The following is a 24,886-nucleotide window of genomic DNA, read 5'->3' on the forward strand; positions in this document are numbered from 1 at the left end:
CTAAGATCTCTTAGAGCTTGTTAATGAGCTGTCTTGTTCTGACTTTATAGGCTTTTTTGATCAGATGCCAAGTAAGTTTGAAATAGTTTACTTAGAAATAATAGGATGCACATAAAAAGGAGAGGGGACATCCGATACACTGGCAGATTTACCTAAATTCTTTCCCCTTATTTTGGGTATCTGTGTTGAGTAGCAGTATAATTAATAATGCTTGGATGTGGATGCCCCCCCAGAAAACACATGAGGATATGCCCTTCAGCTGGTGACTTCTATAGCAATAATAATCAAATATGGTACTCTTGTATTCTATTTATATGTCCTACCAGTAGGAATAAAAATAATCCACAGTAGCTAAGATTATAAAGTTTTAAAAATGAAACATTAATAATATTCTTTCTTCCATTTTTTCCCCCTCATGTTAGAGCCAAGTGGGAGAATTTCTGGGGGACAGTAACAAATTTAACAAGGAGGTGATGTATGGCTACGTAGACCTGCTTGATTTCTGTGGAAAGGACTTTGTCTCTGCTTTACGCATATTTCTGGAAGGATTTCGGTTACCTGGTGAAGCTCAGAAGATTGATAGACTAATGGAAAAGTTTGCTGCTAGATATATTGAATGCAACCAAGGGTAACTTGAAATATATGGTGTACGCTGTGTAATAGTTAAAAGTGCTGAAAGAGATCAGGGAGACAAGGTGCAGGTCTACTCATGGGAGCTGTTTGATGACTTTAGACCAGTCATAAGACAGGAAATCTAATGAATAAATGCATAGTAAATGTTATAATGCAAACGACTCCATTTTTTAAAAAAAGCCTTCTTTAAAAGAAAACTGAGGAGATGATTAGCTACGGCAATTGCCTTGCTACCTAGTTTCACAAAGCAGAATATGCTAATATTTCTTTTTTAAAAAATAAGCATAAGCTACAGTATTTGTCAGCTACTCTCAACCTGGCATTTTCCAGATATGGAGGAAACTGCAGCTCTCAAACTTTTAGCTGACTTGGCTAATATACCCTCAAGTCATCTGGAGGTTTCAAGTTAGAATTTGTTTTGTCTATTTAAAATAAAATTGTGACTACATTTTTTCAGTTAGATACATATTTTAAAAGCAGAAATGTTATTCCAGAACATAAGCAAAATTATAGAAAATGATTTTTTTTCTAGAGGTTTTCTGTTTATATTTTGTAGTAGTTCTTTTATATGGTGAATTACTGAGAAAGTAGACATTCACAATTATCAAGTTCCCGTTTCTCTGTGCTGAAATTGGTAGAAAACCTGGAGAAACCTCCAGTTACAGATGAATAAACAATTTCTACTTTTCTATATGAATGACATTTTTAAAATGAGTGTTTTCAATAAGAATCATTTAGTATATATGAAGGGGGTAACAGAGTCAAAGCTGTAATATTCTAAAATCTTGCTTTTTTCCCCTTTTCTTTCCAGCCAAACTCTCTTTGCCAGTGCCGACACTGCTTATGTTTTAGCATATTCTATTATAATGCTGACAACAGACCTGCATAGCCCTCAGGTAAACATGTAAAGAAAGATTTTGCCAGACAGGTATGGTTGAGTTTCTAGGAACTTAAAATCTTCTTTTCTGATGTTTGAATTTAACAGGTAAAGAATAAGATGACAAAAGAACAATACATTAAAATGAACCGTGGGATCAATGACAGCAAAGATCTTCCAGAAGATTATCTGTCTACAATCTATGATGAAATAGAAGGAAAGAAAATTGCAATGAAGGACACAAAAGGATATGCAATCACAACCAAATCTACTAAACCGAGTATGACTTTTTCCTCTAAAAAATACTTACCTTTTCTTAGTATGCCATTACTGTGTGGATTAAGCAGTTAAATTGTTGTGAGTTAGCCAAATCTTCACTTGTTACACTGGGCCAACATAATTTGTAGCCACTGTTATCTCCTAAACTGGTAATGTAAAATAAATATCTACTAAAATTTTTGGGATGAAGAATGTTTGCAATATTTAAAATCATGCATTTAAAAACTTGAATCTAACCTGGCCATGGGCATGCAACAGTAGCTTATTCTTCTACCTGATCTTCTGGCATTGCTTGGGAGTCAACTTGGAGACTCCCTCCCCTTCTACCTGCCACCTCTTCTAGCCTGGACAGTTGATCCTCAGGATAGGAAAGGGAACAGGCAGGGGACTAGGAATGAATTCGAGCAGATGGCTAGACCCTGGGTCTGTTTTATGTTCCTTCCACATCAGAAATCTCAGGTTATCACTTAAGAAATGTCTGGCAGTTTTGAGAATGAGATTATTCCAAAGTGGAGGTTGCTACTGCCACACTTCTGTTTGACCAGGCAGCGTATCTGATAATAGAGAGTAATCATCCAGAATGAGTCAACCCTAATAAAATAACAGCAATGGAAGCCAATATTAAAGATTTTAGGAGTTCTCAGGAGCACTTAGGAGCCTGTTTATAATAGAAGAATAACTTTTAACAATAAGTTAATGATTGTAACTTATCTTTGGAGTGTATTGGTTATTTTATTGCTTACAGATAATCCTTGACTTAAATTCTGTATCTCCTGCTTGAGCAGGAGGTTGAACTACAAGACCTCCAAGGTCCCTTTCAGCTCTATTCTGATTGACTTATAATCAACATTGAGTCCAAAATTTCTGTTTCTAAGCAAGATATTTGTTAATTGAGTTGCCCCATTTTACAATATTTCTTGCCAACGTTGTTAGGTGAATAATTACAGTTGTTAAGTTAGTAACTGTAGTTAAGTGAACCTGGCTTCTCCATTGACTTGACTTGTCAGAAGGTTGCAAACAATGATCACATGATCCCAGGACACTGCAACCGTCATAAATATGAGCCAGTTACCAAGCGTCTGAATTTTGATCACATGACCATGTTGATGCTGCAGTGGTTGTAAGTGTGAAAAATTGTCATAAGGCACTTGTTTCACTGCCATTGTAACTTCGAATGCTCATTAAACGAACTGTTGTAAGTCGAGGACTACTTATATTATAAGTTGGGTTTCTTTGGGAATGTAGAAAGTATATCTTTTCTTAAAGTCTATATGCTGCTTTGTTTAGAATTATATGTGTGAGAGTGTTTAAAAACACATTTGGGTAACAAGATATTTTTCAGGTGTAGCCAATGAGAAGCAGCGACGGTTGTTATACAATTTGGAAATGGAACAAATGGCAAAGACTGCTAAAGCCCTCATGGAGGCAGTAAGCCATGCAAAGGCACCCTTTACTAGTGCAACCCATCTGGATCATGTCAGACCTATGTTCAAAGTAAGTATGCAATTAAACTTAAAGATATTTAATACGGTTTTCAAATATGCCAAATGTAAAACTGAACTTATATCTGCAGTGTATGTTTAATAAGTGGCGCATTTAGAATATGCAGTGACCCATCATGAATGTAAAAGACAGGCTGGAAATAATGGAAATAATGTATTAGATATAATGTATTAGACTTTGCTATAGGCAAAATTTTAAAAAAAATTCAAAACTTATTTTATTTCCTGGTTTAATGTTAGGGTTATGAGAAGCAGTCACTTTTGTCTTTAAACTAGATTGCTCTTTGGTGCAAGATGCATTTACATGATAATAAATTTAAAACTATTTCTTTTTTCCAATTTTAGCTTGTATGGACTCCATTACTTGCTGCTTATAGTGTTGGTCTTCAGAACTGTGATGACACTGAAGTGGCCTCATTATGCTTAGAAGGAATACGATGTGCTATCCGAATAGCCTGCATTTTTGGCATGCAGGTTGGTATACTGTTGTCTTATGCAATACATACTGTATACAATGTTAAACTCAGAGTTCCAGCATTCTAGAATTACCAAAAGAATATTTCTTAGCCTTGGTCTAAAGTTGTGTAAAAATCTAGGAGTTAGAGGATGTGCCTCATATGCCAAATCCCAAGTTAAGTCCTTGCCTTCTCAGAGGGTAGAAAAATTCTTCTGGAGCCTTGTAGAACTATTACCTGACACTGGATACAATTTATGGCAGTTTCCTCTTTAATTCTCTTTTTTATTCCTATGTTTCATATTCTCCCATTCACATCTGCATATCAGGCTTCCATGTTTAGCTAGCCTTATATAAGTTCGTCAGCCCATATCATCTCTTGAGGAATTTTTTTATTACAATGGCTTATTTCAACTTTGTTTTTTATATTTTAGCTTGAGCGAGATGCTTATGTTCAGGCACTTGCTCGCTTTTCCTTGTTGACTGCCAGCTCCAGCATCACAGAAATGAAACAGAAGAACATAGATACAATTAAAACACTTATTACAGTGGCACACACTGATGGCAATTATCTGGGAAATTCCTGGCATGAGGTAAATGACCATCATTTGCAATGTTGTTGTTTTTTGCTGGTTTCGCATATTTATGTCCAGTTCCTGACAAAAAATTCCCACTGAGGAAAATTATTTGCTTAATGACCACCACATTTGTTTAACAACAGCTGCAAAAAATCGGGTCCAGTTGCATTATTGCATAATTTAACAATTGGTATGCCTTATGATTGCAATTCCAAGCTCATTTATGGTCATAAATCAAGGGCTACCTGTAAAATGCTATTTATCAACCTAGAACAGAGGAGCTGGCAGAGGAGGCATATTGTGGAATTCCAGCTGATGGGGTACAGGAGAAATGCCTTCTCTGCCATGGCTCCTGCCCTTTGAAACATGTGGTCTCCTGAAGTGAGATTTTTTACCATCCTCCCAACCTCCTGTAAGGGCCTGAAGATCCACTTCTGCCAGCTGGCTTGGGGGCCAATGGGGAAATATCATGCTTAAGATGTTGATAGATCCCACCTCCCCCCCCATACATTCTGTGTGCTCCCTCCCCATCTGTCAGTCATAACCTGTATTTTTATTGTGCATGCATATATATATATAATGGTTTTATTGCTTTTAATGGTGTAAGCTGCCCAGAGTCTCCTCACAGCAAGATAGCCAGCAAGCAAACACATTTAATTAATAATAATAATAATAATAACAATAACAGTCATTTGGTCAAGGGACTATATTTCAGATTTTTTGTCATTACTGACCATAGCTAGCAATATCATTATGTTCATAAAATAGTTTGGCAAATATGCTTCTACTTATTTTTGGAAACTGGGGAAAAAGGTTTAAGAGACAAAGCAGGTACCATAAGTTATAACAGCAAAAATAGGAAAGATCAAGTCAAATTTTGAAACTATATAATACACTTAAAATATTTTTTATATAGAGAGCTATTCTTCAGTGAAGATTGGAACAAAAAGGGAAGCATTTGCCTATATGAAGTTTACCCTACATTTTGAAAGTTCTTCATTTAGAAAGTTTGTTGTTACTGGATTTAATAATACTGAATTTGCTTTCGTTAGATTCTAAAATGCATCAGCCAGCTGGAGTTAGCACAGCTGATAGGAACTGGAGTTAAAACACGCTACCTGTCTGGGTCTGGTCGTGAGAGGGAAGGAAGTCTCAAAGGTTTTACATCTGGAGGAGAAGATTTCATGGGACTTGGACTGGGTGAGATTTGACTCCCTTCTTATAGCTATACTATTTCTGTCAGAGCATTTTGTCACTGCAGTAAATGCTCAGGTTTTTAAAATTTATACTGGGTCTAGCTATTTTAACCTACTCACAAGAATGCTTTTTTAGGTAATTTATGATAATAAAAATAAGGAATTGAACATATCCTATAAATCATTTTTCATCTTAATGTTAGTCATGTTGTCATTCTATGAAACTCTAGAACTAAAGTCCCCTTAGCTGCTGAATCACATATAATTTTTACATGTAATGTAAAATGTAATATATTAAAATGGTCACCTCAGTCATCCAGTTTTGTAATTCTTTTGTTTCCCACCATTTTTCCAAACTCTGACCTATTCATATATTCAGATATTGAATCACAGTGAAATAGCCTTATAATGGATCCTAATAGTGACCTATCTTTTTTATATAACTTCTTAATTTTGGTCTCTTTAGGTAACTTTGTTGGTGGAAGTGTTGATAGAAGACAAATAGCCAGCATTCAGGAATCTGTGGGAGAAACCAGTTCTCAAAGTGTGGTAGTAGCAGTGGACAGGTGTGGTATTGTTTCTGAATGAAATGTGATAAATTCAGTAGGATGTAACATTGATTTTGGGATTCACATACTATTTAAATACTTTTTACATGAATTAAATAAATTGTATCATAACTTGGTTATATTTCAGTCAAAGTATGAGAATTAACATTGGAAAAAATGTTGATTGTTGTTGGGTCTTTCCACTCCAACACAAAATGCCAAATAATACTTTAAAGTTATAGTTGACCTATAATCTGAATACATGTAGTCTTCAATTTAAAACAGTTCGTTTAGTGACCATTCAAAGCTAGCAATGCCATTGAAAAAAGCACCATAGGACCGTTTTTCACACTAAACGACATTTGCAGCATCCCCATAATTACATGATCAACATTCAGATAATTGGCAACTGACTCATATTTATGATGGTAGCAATGTCCTGGGGTCATGTGATCATCTTTTATGACTTTCTGACAAGCAGAGTCAATGGGGAAACCAGATAAACCATATATCCATTTGTATATTATATACAAAGTCAACCAGATAAGTCCAGAATGCAGCTGCGCGGGTGATAGAGGGAGCTCCGCGTAGCTCCCATATAACACCGCTCCTGCGCAGACTGCACTGGCTGCCTGTGGCCTTTCGAGTGCGCTTTAAGGTGTTGGTTATGACCTTTAAAGCGCTCCATGGCTTAGGGCCTGGGTACTTACGGGACCGCCTGCTGTTACCACATGCCTCCCACCGACCCGTACGCTCTCACAGAGAGGGACTTCTCAGGGTGCCGTCCGCCAAGCAATGTCGGCTGGCGGCCCCCAGGGGAAGGTCCTTCTCTGTGGGGGCTCCCACACTCTGGAACGAACTTCCCCCGGGTTTATGCCAAATACCTGACCTTCGGACATTCCGTCGCGAACTGAAGACGCATCTTTTTATTTGCGCGGGGCTGTCTTGAATTTTATCTTTTATCAATTTTTAAACGGGGTTTTTAGTATGGAAATTTTTTAATGTTAGGCTAATTTAAATAAGTTTTTTAAATGGTATTTTAATCTGTATATTGTATTGTTTTATCTTGCCTGTACACCGCCCTGAGTCCTTCGGGAGAAGGGCGGTATAAAAATCAAATAAATAAATAAATAAATAAATAAATAAATGGATGAAGACTATTGCTTGATATAGTGTAAGCCGCCCTGAGTCTTCGGAGAAGGGCAGGATATAAATGCAAATTAAAAAAAAAAGATTCATTTAACATGTTACTAACTTAACAACTGTGGTAAGAAAGGTCATAAAATGAGGCAAAACTTACTTAACCATTGTCTTAGTTAGCAACAGAAATTTTGGGCTCAATTGTGGTCATAAATCGAGGACTACCTGTACTATATAGAAATTCTGTTTCTTCAATGTAGTATCAAATTCAGTATTGTACCTAATATTCTGTATGTTGAGGATTAATACTGTTTCTCTGCTTTTCATAGGATATTCACTGGTTCTACTAGACTAGATGGAAATGCTATAGGTATGTTGAAAAATTTCTGATGAAATGAAAAATAACTTTATCAGACCTTATCATATTTTACATGCCTTATTTCTTAATCTTTTAGTTGATTTTGTTCGATGGTTGTGTGCGGTTTCCATGGATGAGTTGGCTTCCCCTCACCATCCCCGGATGTTCAGCTTACAGAAAATAGTTGAAATCTCCTATTATAACATGAATAGAATTAGACTGCAGTGGTCTAGGATATGGCATGTAATTGGAGATCATTTTAACAAGGTATTTAAATTTTAAACACTGCAAAATGTCGTTGATACAATTTAGAAATGAAAATTAATTTGTATGTACTTGTTTCAATTTAAGACCTATAGAGTTTTTGTGGCAAGTTCTTGTACCAAATGGAATACCGATTTGCATTAAAAAATCTAGACATGGAATCATCATAATGTACCCTGCATAGCTCATACATGGATCATGACAGAAAATGTCAATTTGGTACTGGTTTGCAGGGACTCAGGTCTCCCATCCTGGAGACTTTATGTAGCAGATAGGCAAAATTACACATTCCTTGCATAAATATCTAATGTCTGTTGCCTGTAATTTTATTCTAACCTTTCTTGCAATTTTTTAAAATGGAAAGCTGTATATAAAATGCATTTAAATAAAATGTTTTTGTTTTCTGCAATAACCCCAATAATCTAATTCATAATTTCGGATTTCATAGTGTGATGAATAATTATTATGAAGATGTTTGCCCTACAAGTAGGACAAAAAATAATGTGCTAAAAGCTTTTAAATATATGGAAAATTCACTTTTATAGCGTGTAAAAGTATACATGACATAAAAATGTTTCCATAATTACAGTTACTGTACTGTAATTACATTAACTGTACTACCATTCTGTACTACAATCGGTTTATATTTGTAGATTTATTTGTTTGTTTATTCTATGTGTATTTGCCTTAAGATAGTAATATTATAAAGCCTAAAGTCAAAGACGGTTACAACAGATTGAAGCATTGGATTTCAGTAGTCTGATCTGTCTAGGATTCTTCTTCTTTAAGGGAATTCCTATTTTTCTCATTTATAGGTTGGCTGCAATCCTAATGAAGATGTGGCAATTTTTGCAGTTGATTCTTTGAGGCAACTGTCAATGAAGTTTCTTGAAAAGGGGGAGTTAGCCAATTTCAGATTTCAGAAAGACTTTTTGAGGCCTTTTGAGCATATCATGAAGAAGAACAGGTCTGTTATGCCTCTTGAAATGTAAATGTTTTCTTCGGCTTATTTAGCATGTACTAATACTGTGCAGAAAAAGTTCTCTAATAAAGTAGTATTTTCCCTTTAGATCCCCAACTATTCGGGACATGGTAATACGCTGCATTACTCAGATGGTGAACTCTCAAGCTGCTAATATTCGCTCAGGGTGGAAAAATATCTTTGCTGTGTTTCATCAAGCAGCATCTGATCATGATGGGAATATTGTGGAGTTGGCATTCCAGACAACAGCACATATAGTTAGTAAGTAAATGTTATGAAAACTAATACCCCCAAAAGAAATCAATAATGACTATCTTTATATAATAGAAATAATAAAATTTGAAATAAACTGTTTTCTTGCTTATGCTACACATGTAGTCCTCATTTCTCTTTACAATATAAAAATGAATATGAGTTGGGTGCCAGTTCTCTTCAGACTGTTCAGATTACAAGAAAATTCACTGACAAAAGAATGATTTACATTTGCATGAAACTAATTTGTTACTTGACTGCCACTGTCTACTTGCTGGGCCATGTAAATGTAATTGATTAGAACTTGTAAGATATGCAGGCTTGGTATAGCTGGTCAGCTTTCAATACTGTGATTCTTTGACTTTTTATTATTATATCAAAAATCAAATGTTTCCTTCTAATTCATATGGTTTTCTTGAGTATCAGCTACCCAAGATATCCAATAGTAATGGAATTTTTTTAACGGCTTGTTTTTCTTTTATTTTCTTCTACAGCTACTATCTTTCAACAGCATTTTCCTGCAGCCATAGATTCATTCCAGGATGCTGTCAAATGTTTATCAGAGTTTGCCTGCAATGCTGCCTTTCCAGATACCAGTATGGAAGCAATTAGACTTATTCGTTACTGTGCAAAATATGTTTCTGAAAGACCACAGGTATTTCTTTCTAATTTGTATTTCTCTGGATTTTTAAACTCCAAATTAATATTTCAAGAGAGCTTTTAGAAATGTTCACATTATTTCTTTCCTCTTTAAAACTCCAGCAATTTTTAGGACCAGCACTTACTGGTTTTTCCTTTTAAAACTGAAACTTGCCATTGTTGACTTTAAACTCGTTTACAATTCTGGCTGGAGAACACCAATATCATGATTTACCAACCTGTGCTTTTAGTGAATGAATAATATGTTTTCAAATATAATTTAAGAAGGCTTATATCTCATATCCTAACTAATTTCAAACATATTTATAAATAAATACATTGTAAAACAGATTTCAGTTTAAATTTTGTGTTACCAGGAGGCATGTGAATTTGTTGTAAAGTGTAGATTTACATGTGTTTAAAGTCTTTTTTAAATCTTTTCTGATTTTGTTTACCTTTTTAAATCAATTTTACAGCCAGATCTGATTAAATGGTACTGTATTTGTACTGATTTATCAGCTCTCATCTGTTCACAGGTTTTGAGAGAATACACAAGTGATGACATGAATGTAGCACCTGGAGACAGGGTTTGGGTTAGAGGATGGTTCCCTATTTTGTTCGAACTTTCTTGTATCATCAATCGGTGCAAGCTAGATGTGCGGACAAGGTAATGAAGTGTTGTGATTATAATTGCTCTTCATTATTTTCCCAAAAGATACATTTCTGATGACTGTTTCTTTCTCACATTGTAGGGGTCTAACAGTTATGTTTGAAATCATGAAGAGCTATGGCCAAACCTTTGAAAAGCACTGGTGGCAAGATCTATTTCGAATTGTATTTAGAATATTTGACAACATGAAGCTTCCAGAGCTGCAAACAGAGGTATTGAAAGCAACTCTGTATTATCTAATTAGTTTAGAATGCTTTAAAAAGTTACATAAAACAAGAATAACAGCCAAATATAATAATCTTTCTAATGGTTTGTTTGAGAAAGAAAGGCTTTAAAATTAAAACGTTCAATCTAGTATTTTTCCTGTGTGTTAATTTTCATTGCCACAATCCCCAGTTAACACAGTTCTAATATTCATCATTATGAGAGTTGGAATATGTCTGAAAGGCAACTGGTTGGAATAAGCTTAAGTTATAAGGCTTTCGTAGTGGAGAGAATAAATCTAGCAAAAAAATGAGGACTAACTCCCCCACTCCTCTATCTTTTAGATAGGACCTAGGTTAAATCCAGTTCATCTCTTTGCCTAATCCCATCAAACCAAAATTGACCCTCTCTCCCCCAGACAAAGCCCCACTGCATTCCCATTTAAACCAAAGAAGGGTCATTTTGCCTAATAATAGAACTGACTCCAAAGACATTGATAAGGGGTGGCTTAGTTTCCCCTAGCTTCAGCCAATCAAATTCCTGAGGTTTCCAACCCTTATACCCCATGACCTCTATAAAATATTTTGCTTTTCCATTGTTCACGGTCCCTCTTTCTTGTAAAGGAGCCATCTAATGATCGTTGTAATAAACTTAGTGCTTTGTGGTGTGCTCTTTCTCCACAGTGAATGAATCCACAACACTTAGTTTGGCATGGTATGTGAAAGATAGTGATGGTTTTCATTCTTTAGTTCTTGAATCTTTGTCAAGTGGAAAAGGAATATCAAGCACTCTGTTCTTCAGATGGCCCTCCAGTTATCATTTACATGGCAATATATGGTGATTCCGTAGCTAATTTTTTTAAAAAGAATAAATCCTTAGAATTTGGTAATATTGATATAAGGATAGGTGAATTTAAGAGCCATGGTGGCGCAGTGGTTAGAGTGCAGTACTGCAGGCTACTTCTGCTGACTGCCGACTGCCTCCAATCTGGCAGTTCAAATCTCACCAGGCTCAGGGTTGATTCAGCCTTCCATCCTTCCAGGGTGTGTAAAATGAGGACCCAGATTGTTGGGGGCGATATGCTGATTCTGTAAACCATTTAGAAAGGGCTGTAAAGCAATATGAAGCAGTAAATAAATCTAAGTGCTATTGCTATCTGTAAACAAGGATGAACTGAATATTTTTATTAAAGTGATTATTATATAATCAGAACCCTTCCCTGTTAGCAATCAGAAACATACAACCCTTAATTCTTGTCTCCATAGAAATCTGAATGGATGACTACCACCTGTAATCATGCACTTTATGCAATCTGTGATGTATTTACCCAGTTCTATGAAGCTCTGAATGAAATTCTTCTTGACGACATATTTACACAGTTACACTGGTGTGTAAAACAAGGTAGCTTATTTACATATGTGTCACTTTATTCTGAATGAATATTTTGGGAGCAGCAGTGTGTGAAATTAATCTTCCTCTTTTTCCTCCGTACTTCCATGCATTTTAAAAAGGATGATTCTGAAAAAAAAACCTTTCTTTTTTGAAAAGGACAAATTACAGTGAAAAAGAATAGTATAAGTTTTCTGTTTTGCTAATGTGGTATTGTATTGATAATATCTCTTCCTTATTGCTTCTTTAGCAAATCATTTATTGCATAGCATATTCTTTTAGTAATCTAGGAGATGGTCTTAAATGCTCTGTTACTTGTTAGATTGCACATGTTCTTTTAAATAATTTTTACAAATGTTATATAATGCCTGGATAATCAACATTTTTTGTTTGCAATCAAGCTGCAGAAGTAAGTTCTTATTTGAAAAATGAACTCATAAGCACTTTATATATACTTTAAAGCCATGTTTAAGTAACAAGTTTTGCAGATTTTAAAAAGAACAAACCTGTTTCTTGCCATGAAAAGAGACAATGAATAGCTTTTGCCATCGTTCTATACATTCCAGTTTCCCTTTAAAGAAAAATTATTGTGAGCATTTTTTTTGCCCCTTCTCATACATTCAGTATGAGACAATAGAAGTCATAGTCTCACACCAAGAAATACTTGCAGCTTTTGGTTTAGATTTTCTGGTGCTGGAATGCAAACATTGATGCAAGGACCATAGTAGCATCCTATAAAGCTATTATCAGATTTGGAATAGTATACTTTTTCTTTTCTTCCTTCTGTTCCTTGAAACAGTTTATCCTCTTGCTTCTTAACATTAGCCATGGTTTTCTTCTTTTATATTTATAGTTTTGGGGTACAGGGATATGTGTGGAATAGATTTAAGCAACTAAGCTTGGTTCTTATTTGGGTTCCTTAAAAAAATACCCAGACTTTGAAAACCATTGAAATCTGCGAGTAGTTTGTTCCATTGATTTCAATGGAAAGTAAGTATAGCTATTTTTTTTAAAGTTTTAAAATGGATTTTGGATTATGTTTTCAGGGAACTGAATGATTAAAAAACACCATAATTCTGTATTAGTATATAATTAGTATATGAAGAATGCTAGGCAATCAAATGGTTGGGAACTGTTTTGGAGGAGAAAGATAGCAGTGTCAATCTCTCACTATTATACTATCAACTTATTTTCAGTTGTGCAATAGACTTACCATTAGAAACCATCTTACAGCACAACTAGTTGTCAACTCAAACTTTCAAGTCTCTGATACTATCAAGATAAATGTTCTTGCTTTCATTTGTGATTTAATTTTTCTGTAGACAATGAACAGTTGGCTCGATCAGGTACAAACTGCTTAGAAAGTCTGGTAATATTAAATGGGCAAAAATTCAGTCCTGAAGTTTGGGACCAAACCTGCAATTGTATGCTAGAGATCTTCAAAACTACCATTCCTCATGTGTGAGTGTACAATAATTGAATTTATTAATTATAAATCAATATATAAATTAATATAAATTAATATATTGTTCAACATAAATTATGCCAGTGTTTTAGATCCCACACTATTATCTGATTTAAGCATTTCTTTTTTGAAGTTTGTTGACATGGAGGCCAGCAGGAATGGAAGATGATTCATCTGAAAAACACCTGGTACGTGCTTCAGTTTTTTACCTACTAAAGATGCATGTTTATACTAAACATGTTATACTAAAGCTTCCTGTTTATTGACATTTAACGTGGAAATAAAAATTACAAGACTATTTGTTTTCCTGTTTCTGAGAATCTGTTATTTCAAGGTATTAATCACATAAACAAGGGAAAAATAATGCCAAGGAGCAGCTATAGTATATTTTTATTGTGAATGCCTGAAAAATTTAAACTGTCTTGAAACTGAGATTTGTGACTAAGATGTAAAAGAAGTTAACGCAGATATATTTTCTATTAGGAGGTAGACCTGGATCGCCAGTCTTTAAGTAGTAAAAATGCTTCAGAAAGAGGGCAGAGCCAGTTTTCAAATCCCACAGATGACAGCTGGAAAGGAGGCCCTTATTCAAGTAAGTTTGCATCTCACATTGATGCATACATTTTTATTCCAGCCCTTTGGGAAGTAAATCCTCAACACAAATTAAGAAGTGCAATTACGTTTGCAGCAACAGCTACATCCAATTTTTGGTACATTAAGATACTGTTGTTGCTCCCTTAGTCTCACATCTGATTTTTTAGTATTACAAAGGCTCAGTATTTGTAGTATTACAAATTTGTGGCAATTTACCACAAATTGTTTTATTCACCATGATTTTGCCTGCCTTATAAATGCTTTGAGGAAGCACTTGATTAAGGCCTGTCAGTGCAATATGAACGGTTTCTCTGTGGCAAACCTCAAAATCTTGGAATGTGCTGTCTTGAGAAATAATTGGCTCTGAAAAGTCTCCTTTTAAAGTAAACGTTTGATCTTAGATCCTGGTTGCTCGTGATTTTATCCACATTGTGTTGGTTGGAGGGCTCAGAGTTTTACTTTGGATTATTTTATGCTTTAGTGTTAACTGCTCAAAGTTATTTGATTGGTGTGGTGTAAAGATAGTTTCATTCAGTAATGAAATAAATAAGATAAAGTATTCTCTACATCACCTTGGCTGAGCCAATTTTTAGAATAGTTTCTCAAAATCAAATTATACTGGTTGATTGTTTCAGCCTTTGGTTAATTTAATACCTAAGTTTAAAAGGCCATGTAGTAATAACCAAGTTTGGTTTTTTACATGTACAGATGATATGGAAACTATGTAGAGATAATAACCATTTTCACCAACAATACAGTAGTGGAAGAAACTTATGTGTGCCTGAATCTTTTAAAACCTAGTGAATAGTGTGCACTAACTTGGAAATCTTATTAAAAGGGATTGAGGCTTTGAAGTACAAAAATTATTTTTTTTAGAGTAAAATCTAAATATAATATTTCAGACCAGAAACTCTTTGCCAGCCTCCTCATAAAATGTGTGGTCCAGCTGGAATTGATTCAGACAATTGACAATATAGTATTTTACCCAGCAACAAGCAAGAAAGAAGATGCTGAACATTTGGCTGCTGCTCAGGTAAGACATCTGCTTGTTTGATTAACAGAGCACTCTCTGCCCTCATTGTGTAGATGTAGATTCAGTGATCAAAATATTAATCTATTCAACTATATTTGAATTAAGATCAAAACTAGGATCTGCTCTATTGAAACTTTTCTGGAAATTATATAATGCTCTTTAAAGTTTGAACCCTTGTAACTTATGTCCTTAACTAATATTTCCTATCCTATCTTTAGAGGGACACACTAGATACAGATATACACATTGACACTGAAGACCAGGGAATGTACAAATTCATGTCTTCCCAGCATCTGTTCAAGTTACTGGATTGTCTGCAAGAGTCCCATTCATTTTCAAAAGCTTTCAACTCAAATTATGAACAAAGGACTGTCCTATGGAGGGCAGGTAAACATAAAATAAGGTGGAAGATTTTAGAAAATTATTGTAACAAGTATACTGGTTTTTACTGCAATCTAAAGTGACTACTGGCATGGAATTATTAATGTGTAATATTATCATACAATGTAATATAAATGAGAGTAGAATTTATTTAATGTTCAGAATGTACAGATTATTTCAAGTTTCAGTTACAAAGTTGTTAAGCAGTATGTCATTAATTTTCAGGGTTCAAGGGCAAATCAAAGCCCAACCTTTTAAAACAAGAGACCAGCAGTTTGGCTTGTTGTCTAAGAATTCTCTTCCGAATGTATGTTGATGAAAACCGCAGAGATTCCTGGGAAGCTATACAAGAGAGGCTCCTGAAGTAAGCGTTGTTTCTAGATTTCAAAGTAATATTGAGATGATAATTCTAACACAATTTCTTCAGGATTTCAGAGGCAACATACAATATTTCTGCTGAATCATTTTAAATTGGGGAGCTTAAACAAAGCATGCAAAAGAAAACTCATTCAGATTCAATCCTTCATTAAGAGCAACTGGGAAATTTTTATGAGAAAACAATCTGGATATTGGTATCTCATGATTTTTTAAAACTTGAGTTATTTATTAGAGCTTCCATGAAATTTCCTAATACTGAAAAGTGCTATCCTGACAAAATACTATGTCTGAGTTGGAATGTTCTGAAAATTTTGTCCACTCCTTTTTATTACATATTTACTTTTTTCTACTGACAGACCAAGTTTTGTTAAGTAGACAATCATTATCCTCAATATCTTTGTATTTCTTGATAACATCTGCTTTCCACTGGTTTACTAATAGTTTATAGATAGTCCTTGACTTGCAACTGGTCACATAATGGCCATTCAAGTGATGATGAGCCCAGAACAGGTGCTTTATAGCCCATAATATTCATCATTATAAAATATTGTGCCACACATGTGCACCCTGCAGGGATATGACCACATTTTGGTTGCTTAGCAACTGGCTTAGTTTTATGACTGGTTGCTGCATCCCGTATTCTTGTGACTGCAATTTGCTGTTTTTTGCCAATTTTGAGCAAAAATCACCCATTCCGAAAAATGGGCTGATGCTTAAACTACAGCCATCACTTAACTACCATAAATTTACTTAATGAACACAATGATTTACTTAACAGCCATTGTAAAAATTGTCGACAAATTGGGTCCAGTCATATGACTGCCTCGACTTATGACTATAACAATTTTGAAAATCGGTTTCCAATTGCATTCATAAGTTTCACTGCTTGTAGTAAAAATAGAAAAGGAAAAAAACTTGTTAATAACCTAACTGAGGCTATTTAAGTTACTTTTGAAAGGAAAGGAAATCTTATTAAATGCAAGTTTGAAAAATATCGATACCCTTGAATTTCATAATCCAGATTTTTAAATATTAAATATTGATATTCTGTCACTTTCTGTTCTTCCTTCCTCACATATGCACCTGAAAACTTATTTTGATTTGAGCAGAACTAGCAGAACCTACTTCACTGAATTGCTTGCTGTTTTCTGTTCTGTTGTTCTAAATAGTCACATGTTCTTTTCTCTAGTGTGTGCAGTGAAGCTTTAGCCTATTTTATCACTGTGAATTCTGAAAGCCATCGAGAGGCCTGGACCAATCTCTTGTTGCTACTTTTAACAAAAACACTAAAAGTCAGTGATGAAAAGGTAAGAGATGTTTATTTCAGTTTCAGAAGAAAACATGGAACTTTTACAGGCTGCTGTAAGCCCCTTCAAGTGTAGATTGTGTGAGGAGTAAGGCATGTAGATGGGCAGGACTCAGGCCCTTATCTGATTGGGGACAATTTATGTTCACTGTTGAGGTACACTCTTTGACAGTGAAAAAGTGATAAAGAATTAAGGCAAGGATATTCTAGTGCATGGGTGTCAAACTCGCTGCGTCATGTTGCTGTCACGTGATGTATTGTGACATTTTTTCCCCTTTGCGGAGCTGGGATGGGTGTGGCCTGCACATGATACATTTGGTCTGCGGGCCGCCAGTTTGACACCCCTGTTCTAGTGGCAAAGTGAAGGTGTAATAGGAAATAGGTTGCAGTCGATAGAATTTTGAGAAGTTGCTGGTGAAATATTTTTGTCAAGACCAGTTGAAGATGTGGAGTAGGTTTTACAGAAGCATATTTTTTAAACGTGGATATTGCAGTGCCATTCTCTGACCATGGGAATTGTACCTTCAATTGAAGCGTACTGCTTGGAGAAACAGACTTGTATAATTTCTTACTTTTTCTCTCCTCTTTCTTCTTCCCAAGTTTAAAGCACATGCATCAGCATATTACCCCTACTTATGTGAAATAATGCAGTTTGATCTGATCCCAGAACTCCGAGCTGTGCTGAGGAAGTTTTTCCTGCGCATTGGTGTAGTGTTCAGAGTTTGGATTCCTGAAGAACACTTGCGAACAACAGGGACTCAATCTCTTGCATGGTAGTTCTGTGACTGCTGTTTACCAAAGCTTGAATAATGCTCAGTTCACTGAATGAAAGCATAAACAAAGCAAAGAAAAACTGATAGGTCTCCAAAGAAAAAGAAACTACAATAATGTGAACAGCAGGGTTATATTGGTCAATCTGGTATTTCTGAAGGCTCTTTTATTACTACTATAATTCTGGCTGTCCTATAGGAATAGCTGTTCACATTTGACAATTTATTGCAGTAAATGTCAAGTCATTGTTACCATTCAGCTTGTCTGCTCAAATTGATTTTGCAGTAGTTCCCTCTTAATACCTTCCAGCTGTTTGCTCATAAGCTGTTGGGAATGATGAATGAAGACCCTTTATATAAGTCTGTGATGATAGCAAATGTATTAATAAATATTTGAGAAGATGGAAATTTATTTGAAAATTGGCTGGAACGTTTCTCCACCAAGAATCCATACAGTTAAAAATGACTTGGTGCTGTCTCTTCTTTTAATACAGATTTGAATGACTTGGTGCTGTCTATTGTGTATATCTGTAACAAGATGGTGACTAGGCAGTAATATATGTAGTCACCCAGTTAAAATCCAAAGCAGTCTTTTATCTCCATATCCCTTATTGCTAATTCTGCAGTACTTTGTAGAATGTAAATGGTAAATCATTTTCAGAGCAGCACTGTATCTTCTCTAGGGCTGATAGTTTTTCATCATATGAAAATTCCCTTGTTACTGGGTTACTATCAATAAAGCAATCTGCAAAATGTATTATGAAGGAAACACTCTCCCCAAAAATTGTAGGAGAAAATCAATTCACACTGCCTTTTAATTCAATTATTTTATCTCTCATGACTTGAATGTTTAAGAAGTTTGAAAGCTTTGAAAAACGTTTCTGATTCTTAATCTCTAATGATTATTAAATATTAAGCAAACGACAAACTCAAATTCAGTGATTAATTTTGAAGTGCACATTGAATAAATCAAAATTTATACTCATATTTCCCTTTTGGAGTAATGTATAGATTAACATTTGAGTAAAACTATCTATCTTCAATGTGTTTTCAGATATTTCTATTTTTGCTGCCAAACTGTGAGTTATGGTTGTTTTAATGGCTTGGTTAATGCTTTATTATTATAAGTTGTATAAGACAGAAGAGTCTGGTTCCTATTGGAACCACTTGATTTATTAATATAAGTGCACATGTACTTGTGAAAGAAGTCTGCTTTCTGGGGCCAATAGGAAGCAAAGTCACCATTCTGTACTATTGGCTCTTCGGAATTTGGGTCCAAGGAGGGATTTTAGTATTATAATTATTATAAGACTAAGTTACTATTCTTGGCCCAATAAGAAATAGTTTTGTAATATATGGCAGGCAAATTCTGTATAGTTGTAATAATGTAATGGTTTCTACAAGAAGACAGGCAGGAAGTAATTTCTGTCCAAATGTATTAAAAATGCGAAAGTATTAAACATACTTTTTCTTCTTATTGGCCTGTATTGAACTGTAAGGTCTTAGTGAAGTGGGGAGCAGGGAGACATGGTAGGTGGGTGACATCAGCCCTAAGAAAAAGTCCTGAAAAGGTTCCATCCAACGTGACAAGTGAAACTTCTAGCTCTGTAAATTGAGTCTGGCTACTAACACTGTTATCGTTACAAATAGGGAAGAGCTATGGCAGGATTTTCTTTTAAATACTAGTGCGCTATCTCAAAGGGTTTCAGTAATAAAGTGGTATAAGTTTTGCTTTTTGGGGGGGGGGGGGCAATTCATAGACAAAAAGTTTCTGACGTTTTAATTTCTCTACCAAAGACTTTTGTACATAGCAAGTGAAAAATATTGTTTTCTGTGAAATATGTTGGAAAACATATAAACAGTTCATTAGAACAGATTGTGATAAAACATTAGCTTACTTATTTAGTTATTTATGTTTGCAGTGAAAAGAGGGATTTCACTGTGTGCGGAAAAAAAGTTATTTATTTTTATTTCCTGTTATTTTAATGCTTGTACTGACCAGAATTCTTCTTTAATTGGACTGGTTTTCCCCATTTCTATAATTCTGATGTCAATATGTTCTGCAAATACAGCGTGGTCTTCATCACTCTCTCTCTCTTGGTTAAATGTTTTCTGTTCAGATGTGCATCTCGTTGACTTCATTAAAGAAGCATGGCAACACTGCAAGTAATGTTTAGAACCTGAATAAAAAGTGCAATATGCATAGGGTTTAAAATAGTTATCTTCCAAAGTTTGGCAATGTAAAGCACTGTGAAGAAGCTTCTTTTGTGTGATCTTTACTTATACTCAGAATAGTCTGATCATAAAACTTAAAGCCTAGTCAGTAGTATTAAATTATTCATTTTCTTAGGAAAGCTTTATTTAGTTATTTATGTTTGCAGTGAAAAGAGGGATTTCACTGTGTGCGGAAAAAAAGTTATTTATTTTTATTTCCTGTTATTTTAATGCTTGTACTGACCAGAATTCTTCTTTAATTGGACTGGTTTTCCCCATTTCTATAATTCTGATGTCAATATGTTCTGCAAATACAGCGTGGTCTTCATCACTCTCTCTCTCTTGGTTAAATGTTTTCTGTTCAGATGTGCATCTCGTTGACTTCATTAAAGAAGCATGGCAACACTGCAAGTAATGTTTAGAACCTGAATAAAAAGTGCAATATGCATAGGGTTTAAAATAGTTATCTTCCAAAGTTTGGCAATGTAAAGCACTGTGAAGAAGCTTCTTTTGTGTGATCTTTACTTATACTCAGAATAGTCTGATCATAAAACTTAAAGCCTAGTCAGTAGTATTAAATTATTCATTTTCTTAGGAAAGCTTTATTTAGCAGCCAACAGCTACATTTTCAAATGGCTAAGACTTTAATTAAAAATATAGGTGGGAATCTAATAACCATGTAATTATCATGAAGGGTAGTACGTGAGTATCTGTGTGCGTGTTTGTATGTGTTTGAAGATGTTCCATCATAGCCTTTCTTTGTGATATTCCTGAAGATTGTGAAGAATGGTAATAATGGTACATGTATTATTTGAATGTGTTTTTATAATGACTGTGGGCATCAGTACTGCTTGGTTTTGGCAACACAACTTCCATGGACAATTGTAATAATGTTAGGAACATTCTGTAAAATTTTCTATGGTAATTGATTTGAGATCAGATCATTGAACAGGTTCTGCAGGGTAAACCCAATGTTTCTTGTATCATTTCTTTAAACACTCATAGAATTTTGTTTGAGCTGGCCGCATAACAGAATTCTATATCATGAATCCAGTGCAAGATGAACTGCTTGTGTGACACACAATTCCAGTGTACAGGCAGTTGTTGATCTCTTAGCAATTGTAGTAAACTTGCATGTCAGGCTATAGTTGCTTCTTCCCTCTCTGATATGAATCTCCCCTTCCTTTGTCAGCATTAACTTTGCTTTGATTTAAACCTTCAGTAGCAGCAATTGTGATAAATATGAAATAGATTCCTTCTGAATCAAATTTGCAACACTGATTCTACCAGGTTTGCAACACTAATTTAAAATAATAGTTTTGATTACCATTAATTGTGGCCACAGCAGATAAAGTATTAATCTTATCATTTCAGCCAAAGAAGAACAGGAATACAGAAATAGTAGTAAAAAAAAAGAGAGGTAAGAATGTAGAACCCTGCCTCACTTGGTCATTCAACACTTGGTTTTATAGGAGTATATATACTCTTATATTCTGAAATAATTATGGTGAAGTCACGCTGCAAACATTGAATATACTGTGCAAAAAAAGTGTACAGAGTTATATGTAATCTAATACTTGAAATACTTGGAGGAAATATTTTACAGTAAATGGGCTAGAAAAAAGCCCAGCATCGGCATCAAAATGAAAACAAAGTTTTCAGGTGGAGCAAAGCATAAAACATTGTTTTATGTTTATATCACTTAAGAGTTTAGGAAGGGGAAGTATTACATATATTCTAAAATACCAATCCCATTACATTTCCCATTCCCCTATTATAAATTGAGAATGAGGTTGAAAACCCACTTATGTAAAAGTTGCAAATTTGCACATAAGGGCCTTTTAAAAACAAACAAACAAACAACATTGAATAAAAAGAATAATTCACCACTGTTGTACTCCCACTGAGGTTAACATAAGCCAGTATAAATTGCCAGTGAAATTAGTCCCTATTAGTAAATATGTTACAGTTCAATCAGATGGTGTGATATGATTCTTGGCTTGAAGCAAAGCAACAGAAAATTTTGATTTGTGAGAGGCGCAGTTCTTTAAATGTCTTGATATTTTTGTCCAGAATATCTCTTTGCAACTTTAAATAAAATATACTTTGTGCAAAATGTATGTTTTATCTATATAATGCTTAAAATTAGTTATAAGCTACTTTTTTTCTTAAGAGACCTTCTATTATGAAGTACATTTAATATCATTAAGTTAATGAAAAGCATTCCTTGCCCAATGGATGTATACATTTTTGAGAGAATAGCATAATTATATACTGTAATACAAAGTTATGTAAAGTTTTTATATAAAATATTATGAAGAATGTTGTATTCCATGCTTTAATCAGGTGGTAAATAAAGTTTAACATCAAACATACGTTTTTTGACCTTGTGATTAAAAACTTATTTCCACTACTTTTTGTCATCTTGTTAGGGAGTAATGGTAAAGGCTATAGAACAGAGACATAGTTTATATTTCACCCTCAGTATTCAGAACCTCCTTGGACATGCATAACTTCTGACCAGTCAATAAGAGGAAAAGGTCTGACGACTTAAAACGTGATATGTTTCTCCACACAATATTTCTGACTTGAAACTGTTCTGTAAGGAGGAATGGGCTAAAACTGATGCAGAAGACTGATCAAAAATTATTGGAAAGATTTAGTTGCAGTTACAGGTAGTCTTCATTTAAAGACCACTTGATTTATTACTGTGCAGTTATAATAGCACTGAATGAGAGGGACTTATGATCAGTTCTCACAGTTGCTGTTGTCATAGTGTCCCCATGGCAATTTGGGTGGTTTGCAACTGGCTTACAATTACGATGTTGCAATATCTCATGGTCACGTGATTGCCATTTCCAACCTTCACTGATTATTTCCCACAAGCAAAGGCAATGGGAAAGCTGGCAGGAAGTTGCTGGCAGGTGATCACATGACATTGCAAACACCTGGATTTGCATAATGATGTCAACTGGGATTGCTGGAACTGCCATTGTAAATTGACTCAGTCATGTCACATTGCCTTTTATGACTGTATTACTTAGCAAGTTTTTAGTCCCAATTACTGTCAGTAAGTGTAGTGGAATCTCCACCTAGAGTTGGAGGGAGAAATATGAAGAGACTGACTAGTTTAGAGATATATTTCACAGCAGAAAATAATTGCAGATCTGACTTCCCCCAGAATCCCTGAAATCCTTAGCTGGCTGTTCCTAAGGCAATGCAATCAGTCTGGTGAGATTCCTGTAAATAGGCAAGAAACAATAAAGAAGCAACTCTGATCAGTTCACAATGTCACTCTGGTTCCTTTGCACCCACAGTATGTAAGGGTTAGCTATATTGCTGTCGGGGTGTGAGGGGCACAGCAGTTACTGAAAGCAAAGGTTCACATTTGCCACACACAAATATGTAGTTTTGGATCATTTTCCTCAATAAATAAGGGAGCAAGTATGTTTTTGATTCATTTGAGTCTCTTTATCTAGTTTTAGGACTTGTATGAAAAAACATCACACTTTAGGTTATATTTATGCAGAATTATTGAAAATTCAAAACATTCCACCATTTTTTATGCAGCACAGCATACAAGAGCACTTTTATAATCTAGGGAACCCCCAAAATTGCTGATATTGCTGATAAAAACCTGCAGTTTGGAATCTACTCCTTTATCAGAGATACATACTTGGTTTAGTACAATTCAATAGTTTGTACTATGGTACCAATAGTCATTTTGTAATTCTTCTGTGACTGTCAGCAATTAGTTTTGAGGGACTGGAGACAGGATATTTCACTTTACTAAAGCATTAATTGCTTCATTTAATTGATTAAATAAACCAGAGTTGCCAGATTCATAGAAATATGAAAACAGAAGCATCAGCATCTAGTTCTGGATTGAAGAAGCTTCTTGGATTACAAGTGAAACATTTTAAAGGAAAATACCAAGAAAATCCAGTTGCCTTTTGGAAAAGCACCTTTAGGACAACCATGACCTGGATGAGTGAGATTTTCCATAGACAAGCACCAGCTATGTTTGATAATTTTCATCCATATCCAACCTTTCCTTTTTAAGGAAAGATATTAAAAAAGTGATAGGGAATCAATTACAGAGAGTCCTAGGGGAAGCATATTAATCTGGATCTTTTTCATTTGGTTAGAGTTGTAGGGCAGAGACCTCCCAAAGGAGATGGCTCATGTCTTAAGAGATATCTTGCTTAAATAGCAAGTAAGTACTTAGAGCTAGGTAAGCTTTGGCTGGTGACCCATTTACAATTCTAAAGCATTTTTTTTTTACTTCAGTATGGGTGAGTTGATAACCCCTTGGACTATACAGCAACATGCATTATGGGGCATTCTTTGGAAAAGACCCCAAAGCTGCAGCTGGTACAAAATGCAGCTACCAGATTATTTTACAGTTGCTTGCAGGCAGTTCTGGGTTGGATGAAAGCCATCAAATCTGAATCTTGATAAGACTGATGTTATGAATCAGTGATTCTTTAGGCTTAAGAACCGGAAAAGTGACTAATTTTAGATGAGTTACCTCTTTCCAAAATGGTGTAAAGTTAAATGAGCTTTCCTCGATTACATCCTTCCTCTAAGAGTCCCTTAATTAAGATACTTTGTAAGATTGTTTTTTTCCATTTTCCATTAACCACCCCAGTGTGAAGGAAAATACTGTGGTAAGTACAGGTAGTCCTTGACCTACAACCACAATTGACCTCAAAATTTATGTTGCTTAAACATTGGTTATGAGGAATTTTGACTCAATTTTACAACTTTTCTTGACACT

At 34.9% G+C, this 24,886-nt stretch overlaps 1 protein-coding gene across 2 annotated transcripts in view; it reads left to right on the forward strand.

The window, feature by feature from the left end:
- Positions 1-20,251, forward strand: part of ARFGEF2 (ADP ribosylation factor guanine nucleotide exchange factor 2) — a 46,431-nt gene extending 26,180 nt beyond the window's left edge. The window contains exons 16-39 of one of the 2 annotated variants that reach the window (XM_058175714.1): positions 423-628; positions 1,445-1,529; positions 1,619-1,790; positions 3,132-3,283; positions 3,637-3,765; positions 4,180-4,338; positions 5,376-5,523; positions 5,986-6,085; positions 7,537-7,577; positions 7,663-7,832; positions 8,645-8,796; positions 8,900-9,072; positions 9,558-9,718; positions 10,239-10,369; positions 10,455-10,584; positions 11,842-11,977; positions 13,288-13,426; positions 13,564-13,618; positions 13,914-14,022; positions 14,927-15,057; positions 15,276-15,444; positions 15,664-15,802; positions 17,006-17,123; positions 17,723-20,251. In XM_058175714.1, coding sequence (XP_058031697.1) covers positions 423-628; positions 1,445-1,529; positions 1,619-1,790; positions 3,132-3,283; positions 3,637-3,765; positions 4,180-4,338; positions 5,376-5,523; positions 5,986-6,085; positions 7,537-7,577; positions 7,663-7,832; positions 8,645-8,796; positions 8,900-9,072; positions 9,558-9,718; positions 10,239-10,369; positions 10,455-10,584; positions 11,842-11,977; positions 13,288-13,426; positions 13,564-13,618; positions 13,914-14,022; positions 14,927-15,057; positions 15,276-15,444; positions 15,664-15,802; positions 17,006-17,123; positions 17,723-17,899 — 3,282 coding nt within the window. In that variant the 3' untranslated portion in view covers positions 17,900-20,251. Of the gene's footprint in view, positions 1-422; positions 629-1,444; positions 1,530-1,618; positions 1,791-3,131; positions 3,284-3,636; positions 3,766-4,179; positions 4,339-5,375; positions 5,524-5,985; positions 6,086-7,536; positions 7,578-7,662; positions 7,833-8,644; positions 8,797-8,899; positions 9,073-9,557; positions 9,719-10,238; positions 10,370-10,454; positions 10,585-11,841; positions 11,978-13,287; positions 13,427-13,563; positions 13,619-13,913; positions 14,023-14,926; positions 15,058-15,275; positions 15,445-15,663; positions 15,803-17,005; positions 17,124-17,722 lie in introns of those variants that run through there. The other variant, XM_058175715.1, reaches the window with a different exon arrangement.
- The last annotated feature ends 4,635 nt before the right edge of the window (positions 20,252-24,886 follow it).

This window comes from Ahaetulla prasina, chromosome 3 (genome assembly GCF_028640845.1).
Source record: "Ahaetulla prasina isolate Xishuangbanna chromosome 3, ASM2864084v1, whole genome shotgun sequence".
NCBI lineage: Eukaryota > Metazoa > Chordata > Lepidosauria > Squamata > Colubridae > Ahaetulla > Ahaetulla prasina.